This window comes from Melospiza melodia, chromosome W (genome assembly GCF_035770615.1).
Source record: "Melospiza melodia melodia isolate bMelMel2 chromosome W, bMelMel2.pri, whole genome shotgun sequence".
Taxonomy (NCBI): domain Eukaryota; kingdom Metazoa; phylum Chordata; class Aves; order Passeriformes; family Passerellidae; genus Melospiza; species Melospiza melodia.
This window is the reverse complement of record NC_086225.1, coordinates 19,896,175-19,905,065: the sequence shown is the minus strand read 5'-3', so window position 1 is coordinate 19,905,065 and position 8,891 is coordinate 19,896,175. Positions and strand designations below refer to the sequence as shown.

The 8,891-nt window shown below is 42.6% G+C and overlaps 1 protein-coding gene across 2 annotated transcripts; it reads right to left on the bottom strand.

Annotated features, from left to right (window-relative positions):
* Nucleotides 1-1,384: 1,384 nt before the first annotated feature.
* Nucleotides 1,385-8,312, bottom strand: LOC134431452 (ATP synthase subunit alpha, mitochondrial-like). 2 transcript variants are annotated; one of them, XM_063179464.1, is made up of 12 exons: nt 8,253-8,312; nt 7,116-7,194; nt 5,875-6,044; nt 4,934-5,107; nt 4,690-4,856; nt 4,397-4,545; nt 3,599-3,750; nt 3,244-3,468; nt 3,028-3,135; nt 2,347-2,491; nt 1,970-2,120; nt 1,385-1,590 (listed from the first exon to the last, which is right to left on the bottom strand). In XM_063179464.1, exons 1-12 carry the CDS (start codon nt 8,310-8,312, stop codon nt 1,509-1,511), a joined length of 1,662 nt encoding a protein of 553 aa, XP_063035534.1. In that variant the 3' UTR covers nt 1,385-1,508. The 2 variants fall into 2 exon arrangements, with proteins under 2 accessions (XP_063035534.1, XP_063035535.1); XM_063179465.1 differs by having other exon boundaries at nt 5,000-5,107.
* Nucleotides 8,313-8,891: the final 579 nt, after the last annotated feature.

Here is an 8,891-nt window from a genome sequence, read left to right as displayed (position 1 = left end):
CCATCCCTGTGATGGGGGAAGGAATGTCAGAGGGACAGCACTGCTCAGCAGTAGCCAAAACACTGGCCTGTTACCAACACCCTTCCAGCTACTAATGCAAAGCGCAGCACTGTGAGGGTTGTGTGTCACAGTGGCCACAAGGGTTGCAGGATGAAGAGAGAGATGAGAATGTTGACCTCATGTTCAGAAGGCTTGATTTATTATTTTATTATATATATATTACATTATGACTATACTAAAAAGAAATAGAAAGAAAGTTCTCAGAAGGCTAGCTAAGCTAAGAATAGAAAAGGAATGAATAACAAAGGGCTGTGTCTCAGCAGAGAGTGAGACCCAGCTCTGCCGTGAGTGGTCAGTAAATCCAAACATCCACCCGAGACCAATCACGTATCCACCTGTTGCATTCCACAGCAGCAGATAACCATTGTTTACATTTTGTTGCTGAGGCCACAGCTTCTCAGGAGGAAAAATCCTAAAGAAAGGATTTTTATGAAAAGATGTCGGTGACAGCTGTGAACTTTACCTCAGTCAGACCCAGTACAACAGAGCAGATTGTTAGCCTGGAACTGAGTGAGAATGCTTCTAGCAGCTTATAACACAGCAGGTTCAAACTGGGAGGCAAGATGCTCCTGTGAAGGAAGTTACCTGGGAACAGAGTGAACAGCCTCAAGAGCAGTCTTGATCACCGGTAACTGCAGTACAAAAGCTCACCAAGGATTAAGGACCAAGCTCCAATGTACCAGGTGAAGTTGAATACACCATACAAAGCAGAGCAACTTTTAACTTTTCTACATCCCAGATAGGTCTAACACTGGAATCTAATGCCTCACATGGCATGCAGAAGTTGGGAAATTAAAGCAATGTTCTGGTATTATAACCTCCCTCCCGCCCACTAATAATTGCTGACAGTTTACTGACAGAATTAGAATCAACTACAGTTGTCCTGAGACACAAGGACCTCAGTTCTGAGAGAACCCATCTTGCAAAAGCCAAGCCCCAGGATAGGTTTGACAGCAATTCTAAGAAATACTCTGTAACAGTATCAGGCTGTTAGAGATTCCTGTGAGGTCCAACTAGTTACCACCCATGACAAGACAACATAACTTGTTTCCCCAGCTGAATGCCTTTCTCAGAGATCAGCTGTCTGGCAAAAAGTATGAAAACTGCAAGAGCAATCCTCAGCTGTCACAATGAGAACTGTGGTCATAGCTCCAGAAACTAACCGCTACACCTCCTCATTCATGTAAGGGGAGTTTGATCCAGCTGGGGAGTTAAGATGCCCCCAATTTTTCAGAGTTCTTTTAAGCAAGCACATGTCACAGGGAGTCCTCCACAGTTTTAAAGGTGAAAGCAGCTAGCCAGAAGGCAATCAGAATATACAAGCCTTTTTACATAGGAACTTTTATTGTCATTGAGATCTGTACATTCAAGTTGCACATACTTTCAAATCTTTGACTGAACTGGAGCACTGGATCACAAGAGCCTGGTCTGTTTGAACAGTTTTATGTTTATGCCTCAAAAGTAGCCAGGAAACTTGTGACTATTTCCTTCAACTTAGCTTCTGTCTGGTCAGAGATCTTCCCTTCAGTCCTGTTGAAAGAGTTTAGTTAAACTTCTGACACAGAAATAGATAGATGGTCAATCCCTAAGACAAAGAAAAAGGCTTCACAGCAAACCTTCCAGTTTCTAACAAAATTAGTAGATGAATTAAAACATTTCTGTTTGATGCATTAATTTGTACTACTAACATAAGACCCCTTCTCCATTTTAAGCATCAACTGGATTTCCTAAGAACTAAAGTCATGAAGATGTGCTCTGGACAACTGGAAGGCTGATTTAATTTCCAGTTCCGGTACGGGCAGCTTAAGGCCTGATGTTCTGGGATACACTAAATTAACAGTACAGGGACCATTATCTGCACTCCAGCCATCAAATCAATATCCTTGGGATGAAACAGGATAAATCATACCTGATTGTGGATAGGAGGGCCTGGTGCTGGCTCAGTACATGAGCTAGGAAAGCACTCTCAAATTTAGTAATTTTGCTGGGCTCCAGCTTGTCCAAGTGACCTCTTACACCAGCATAGATGACTGCAACCTGTTCCTCGATAGCCATGGGAACTGCAGAAAAGAGAGCACTCATGCCACCAGTAACTCTCACATCAGGACACACCAGTACTATGCAGTCCTTCCTTTGAAGATCAACTGCATATATACAACATGGTTCAAGCAAGTCTGCATTGACCATGTGCACAGAATGGACATGGTAAATGCTGCCACAAAGACCAATCTTGTTAGCACAAGAGACTAATGCAAAATGCAGACTTTTTAAGTTCAAGACACTCACCATACTGTCCTTGTTTGAGAAGCTCTGTCAGACGTACACCACGGTTCAGCAGCTGTTGTGTAGCAGCATCCAGATCAGAGCCAAACTGGGCAAAGGCAGCTACTTCACGATACTGAGCCAATTCCAGCTTCATGGTACCTGCCACCTACAACACAAGATACAGATGAGACTGAGTTTGATCACCTTGTAAAGGTATCTAGGAGTTTGCAGGTTATCTTCAGATGACAGTTGTCATAAGACAGATTTACTTTCTATTCCAGAAAAGTGAATCTCAAGATTCTGACAGATGATTATTTGCATTTTTAAATATCCCAATTTTTAATATAAGCATGCCTCCCTAAAACAGTAACCATTGATATTAAACCTCTAATTCCATATATGGACTAAAAGCACAGGGTTAAGAGAGCATTCTCTATTTCTAGTTAGATCAGTACCCAGCTCAGCATACAGAAACATAACCCGACATCTTTATGCAGATACTATTTTCCTTTCTCCCCCATCTCATTTAACAAGTAATGAAAATATCAAAGAGATCCCCAAAGTTTGTTCTTTTATAGTTTCATAACACTAAGGAATCCAAAGCTTTATCCCCTCTCTAGTCACAGCTCTTTAGAGTGAAATGGGTTGGAAGGCCTACACACTACTCATCTCTAGCAAGAGAAGCAGTAGTTTCATGCTTACCTGCTTCATAGCCCTGGTCTGAGCAGCAGAGCCTACACGGGACACAGACAGACCAACATTGATGGCTGGACGGATACCTTTGTAGAACAACTCCGTTTCCAAGAAAATCTGTAAGAGAGAGAATTGTTTTATTATCTTGGTCAGAAGCCTGGAAGCCTCCTCAGAGAGCTGGCAGTAAATAACAAAGATGTGCACTGGGATGTGAAGAAGTCCTACCTGTCCATCAGTGATGGAAATGACATTGGTTGGAATGTAAGCAGACACATCACCAGCCTGAGTTTCAATGACAGGCAAGGCGGTCAGAGAGCCGCCTCCAAAGGAGTCATTCATTTTGGCTGCTCTTTCCAGCAGTCGAGAGTGCAGGTAGAACACATCACCTGGGTAGGCTTCACGGCCAGGTGGACGACGCAGCAGCAGAGACATCTGACGATAGGCAACAGCCTGCATGGTATAAAGAAAGCTTTCAGACCTCAGAAGCTCATTTAACATTTTGGATTTCTAAACTTGAGGTGATGTTACAGCTATAAACACCAGTGTTAGACTATGAGGCCTATAAACAATGTTTCCTGACCTGCTTGGACAAGTCATCATAGATGATTAACGCATGTTTTCCATTGTCTCTGAAGTATTCACCCATGGAGCAGCCTGAATAGGGAGCCAGATACTGAAGGGGTGCTGCATCAGATGCTGTGGCAGACACCACAATAGTGTACTTCATGGCATCTGTAAAGAATTGGATAAACACACCACTGAGTATATTACCTCACCATGCTTGTAATCAGCAAATGCAACAAACATGTGAAATAAGTTGCTAAGGCAAGCCCAGGCAGCACCACTAAATTGTTACAGGAAAGCCCACTGTACTAAATTAACATGTTTGTTGCCCTATTACATATGCAGCCTTGGTTAACTGTTCCTGAAAAGATGCTACCATTTAATCCTTTATGTTTGGGCAGTCAAGTCTCTCCACTTAAATTTTTAACTGCCATTCACACTTACATGCATATGAAACACATCAAGTCCATATAAATACTTGTAGGCCATAGCTTGTCACCAGGCCTGCCAAGAGGAACCTCTCAACTCCGCTAGGAAAAAAAAAATAAAAAAAAATCGGCTGACTTTTCCAGAAAAAACTCAGCAGTTTTGGGACCTCAAAATAGTCTTCTAATGCAATGTAGCAAAAATAGGGGGTTGTTTTCCCCCCAGATACCTAGAAAGATTTCTTGTCCACAAAAGTAGTTCATTCATTTAATCAAAAAAGGAATTCTGTCTATACTTGCAGCTAGGAGAGGTCACAGCAGTATTCAGCATTATAATGAGAACAGGATGTTACTAGTTACTAGGCTCAACCACCTTCAAAAATCTGTACCTGCATCAGTGAGCCTCTTCACCAGCTGAGCAACAGTAGATCTCTTCTGGCCAATTGCAACATAGATACAGTACAGCTTCTTCTTCTCATCTGTCCCATCATTAAAACGTTTCTGGTTGATTATTGTGTCAATTGCAATTGAAGTTTTCCTGGGTAACACAGAGGTTGGTAAGTTAAGCTGCCTGCAGTTCTCCCAACCTCTACACAGTTTTGTATTCAGTTCTGTACATTGGTGCACACTGCACTCAAATCTCTCTTAAAGGAAACTTTTTTGGCTTGGCCATTTAACTTACCCGGTCTGCCTGTCACCAATTATCAGTTCACGCTGGCCACGACCGATTGGCACCAAGCTGTCTACAGCCTTAATCCCAGTCTGCATAGGTTCACGCACAGAGATTCTGGGAATTATCCCAGGGGCCTTTAAGCCAACTCTCCTACGCATCTTAGATGCAACAGAACCCTTAAAAAGAAGAAAAACTGTTGCAGTCTGTATCACATAGATACAAGCAGAGGTAGTAAGCACCTAGTTACACTTACCTTCCCATCAATTGGATTACCCAGGGCATCTACAACACGGCCCAGCAGCTCTTCCCCAACTGGAACATCCACAATGGCACCAGTCCTCTTCACAACATCCCCCTCCTTGATCAGTCTGTCATTACCAAACACAACAACACCAACGTTGTCGGGCTCCAAATTCAAGGACATACCCTAGGACAAAGGTCACATTATCCTGAGAAAACCCATACCAACATCTACAAAAACTATCACAGTTTAATATCAACGTGATCATTCTACAGTGTAGAGTATGCCACATAATCTACCTCAATCTTATTTGTAACAATAGTCAATGTGTTGCTTTTATGAACAATGCATCTATTTCCATATTGGTTAGAGAACCTGCCTGCCTAAGCCTTCAACTTACCACATAATTATACTGCAGCAGTCTAGCATTGTCATTTATCTCTCTAAAAAGAACAGAAAGGATAAGCAGGATTCAAATACAACATTTATCTCTTGCCTAGGAATTGTATGAGGGAAAAATGCTAGCTTATTTCTCTGGCCAAGGCGAGTTAGGTTATAAAAATTATAAGAGCTGTTGCAGTACTCTCAGAATAGTCAGACAGCTTTTTTATTCTAATATAAAACAAGGCTGTTATTCAACAGTAAACAAAAAAGCCAGCATGAAACAAAAGAAAACAAAATCCAATAGAAGATTAGTTCTTCTACTTCCTAGATAAAGACACACAAAATTTAAGTGTTAGCCAAGAAGCAGATGCTGAAAGCAAAGTGTTATGAATTCAAAGAATATTTGCTTTTTGTAGCATTACATTAGTTACTACTTATTAAAGGTGAAATTAAGTTTGCAAGAGGTTCACATGGGTACCTCCAAGAACAGTCTCATTCTCCTTTTAAAGTCTTTATTTTTTAAAAAAATATATTTCTAGGCTAAACAAACTGCTTTAGTGAAAGCTTACCTTCAATCCAGAAGAGAATTCAACCATTTCTTCTGCTTGGACATTTCTTAGGCCATACACACGGGCAATACCATCACCAATTGAGAGCACACGGCCAGTCTCCTCAAGTTCAGCAGAGGTGTCAGCTCCCAAAATACGTTCCTCAAGAATAGAGGATACCTCAGCAGTACCTGGAAAGAGACATTTCACACCTGACTTAGCACATTAAGGCAAGATATGAATTCAGTAAGCTTGTCTTGAATTCACAGGCCAAGGTGCTCTCTCTGGTATATCACGAAGTCTAGCAAGCAACATGCTAGATGCATAAGATAAATAACAGCTTCTGTATTCCCAGCTAAGAAAAGCAGCTTCAACACATCATTACATGACAGCTCCAATTAAAACACTGATGACTGTTTAGTTACCAGTTTCCTTCACATCTTACACTATTAACAATCTCTTGCTCTAAAAAGAAATTAAATAATTAGTCAGAGACTAAGAACAGACATTGTCACTCCACTTGCAGAGAGGCTACTTAAACTGGAGGCATCAAACACCCTGTGATCTGCAATCCAAGATCCAAATATATTTAAAGGAACTTGATACATTTAAGAAGCAAATTGTTCAATATAAGCTGTAAAAATGTATTCCCCATATTCCTCAAACTTGTTTGGCAGTGTACCTCCAACAACTCTTTATTTCTCCAGCCAGGAAACAGTAAATAAAATTGTGAAATTTTTATTTCCTAATACATTTAATAACCCCAAGCCACTTTGAAAATTGTATATGAACCAGTATCAAAAACACAGCTGTGCAAGGCCACTGTTTTCTCTAAACACCAAAATGCTGGCAGCAAAAAGCTATGCTAAAGGATAAAACACTGGCAGGTCTGGGAGTCATCTGTTCCTTCATACTTTTACAAACAAGACAGAAAAGTAGAACTTGAGGCTTTTTATTTTCCCAAATAATTCTGCAGGAGTTCTGAATATCAGAATAAAATAATTCTGAATGGAATCCTCACAAAGCAGGCAAACTGTGTAAACGGACATGTGACATCTCCTTGGTTTGGGCATAATCTAAAGAGTTATTAAAGTGAAGTCTGCTGGATGTGACTATGCAAAAGTTCAGTTAAATACTGTCAGTACATAAATGTCCTCAAGCATTCTGTCAACTGATACATGCACCATATTCAAATTTCCTTTTAGTCTGATAGACCAAGTTCTTAAACCACACTGTTACATGAAGAACTTCCTCAGACTCACCAGTTTTCTGAAAGCATGTTTTGGAGGCATGGAGGTTTCTTGTAGCAACAAACGCTGCACCCAGGGTGTTTCTGGAAATCTAAAACAAGTAATTGCTTCAGTAACAGTAAAATTTCCTCATTCATTAAAAAAAAAAGGTTGAAAGATAATACTGTGACATTTTTGATCATGAGCTTATAAATTTAATGTCTCTCAGTTTTGAGTTTAGCTCCACAGCACTCCAATCACAAGTTTTAATTATGGAACCAAATCCAGCACTTCTAAGCAAGGACAGCTGGTAAAAGAGATTGCTCTAAGTTATTTGCCACATTTTTCTGCATTACACTGCTGTCACCACCACAGTACCACAGCAGATCCCAAAGCAACACCTCCTTCTCGCTTGTCAACTTTGTGCTGAACACCAAATGCTTGGGGCAGAAAGAAATCACAACCCTCACGGTTCTCCACAAGAGAGAAATAATACTGTGTCTTCTAAGGGTTGGCCTTCCTAAAAAAAAATTATCGGCAGAATCGCTGGTATGGCTAGAACATAGACGAGAGCAAAAATAACGACCAAAAAACCAAAATAAATCTGTGATAACAAATGCAATAAAATCTTATAATCTTATGTCCTAAGTAAAGCTCCCAGTGCCGCTCCAGGCACCGTTAATGCTATTCCTCTGAACGCCTGGGCAGGCGTCTCCTCCGTTCACTTTCTCAAGGGACACCAGGGGGAACAGGTCGGGACAGATCTTCACATCCTCACTCCTCCCTACCAACACGGGGTTGGGGGGGGAAACCCACTACCTGGCAAAGTTTGGCAGTGCAAATCCCTCACCTTGATTGGGATCGGGCAGCTTTCAGACTGAACCCCAATAGCACCAAGCGACATCACCGGGGAAGGACAGGCCGTCCCCTAGACACCCCCCCCGGCCCCCCCTCCCCCGCCTCCACCTCCCAAGCAAGGGCACCCTCGCTCTCTCAGCAGTAGGTCTGGCCCCGCTGACACCCAGTGCTAAGGCGAGCCCCCCATCCCAAACTCCCGAGAGCGGGAGGCCGCAACCTCTCAAAGTCACCGCTGCCTCCAAGATGGAGGCGGCGGCGGCCGCCTCCCACCCACCACCTTCGCTCACTGCAGGGAGGGGAGAATGCGCTCACCAGGCCGGCCTGCCGAGGCAGGGAGCGGGCAAGAGAGGCAGCCACGCTGGTGGAGAACATGACGACAGCAGCAACAACTCCTTCAGGCAAGACCGAAACAGACAGAAGACAAGACACAAGCAACTACTACCAGGCCAAAATGGCGGTAGCTCGCTCCGCCTCTTATTACGACGATCCCTGCCCAGGAGGTGGAGCGGGGCGAGGCCGGGAATTGCTTCCCCCGTCGGTCTTCTCAAGTGTCCCGGCGTCTTTTACCTTTCGTGCCTCTAAGCGATGGGGGAACAGATGCATACTTTTATATATATATGCGCCCTTGAAATGTCCCTCGGCGGGCGGAAAAGGCGGAGAGTGGCGGCAGGGCAGGGGGTAATTGGGGCAGTGACCTCACCACCCCTTTATGCGAGCTGTGAGTGCTTGCACTCCTGACCGCCCGTCTCAATGTAGCAGCTGCGTAGTAGAAGAAAACTGTGGTAGAGAAGCGCTGGCATCTCGCCTAGGCTCTGTGTGAAAAACGCCAATCACTTGTTTTTAAATTTTTAAAAGTTTAATAGTAATAAAATGGTTATAAAAATAGCAATATAATTAGAGTAATACAAATTTGGACAATTAGGATTAGGACAATATGAGACAATAAAAACA

Coding starts and splice junctions, on each gene's coding strand:
- LOC134431452 (XM_063179464.1), bottom strand. CDS start 8,312: ATGTTCTCCACCAGCGTGGCTGCCTCTCTTGCCCGCTCCCTGCCTCGG. Junction 4,546..4,689: donor ATTGGTGACAGGCAGACCGG/GTAAGTTAAATG, acceptor TGTGTTACCCAG/GAAAACTTCAATTGCAATTG. Junction 1,591..1,969: donor GCCCTCCTATCCACAATCAG/GTATGATTTATC, acceptor CTCTTTCAACAG/GACTGAAGGGAAGATCTCTG.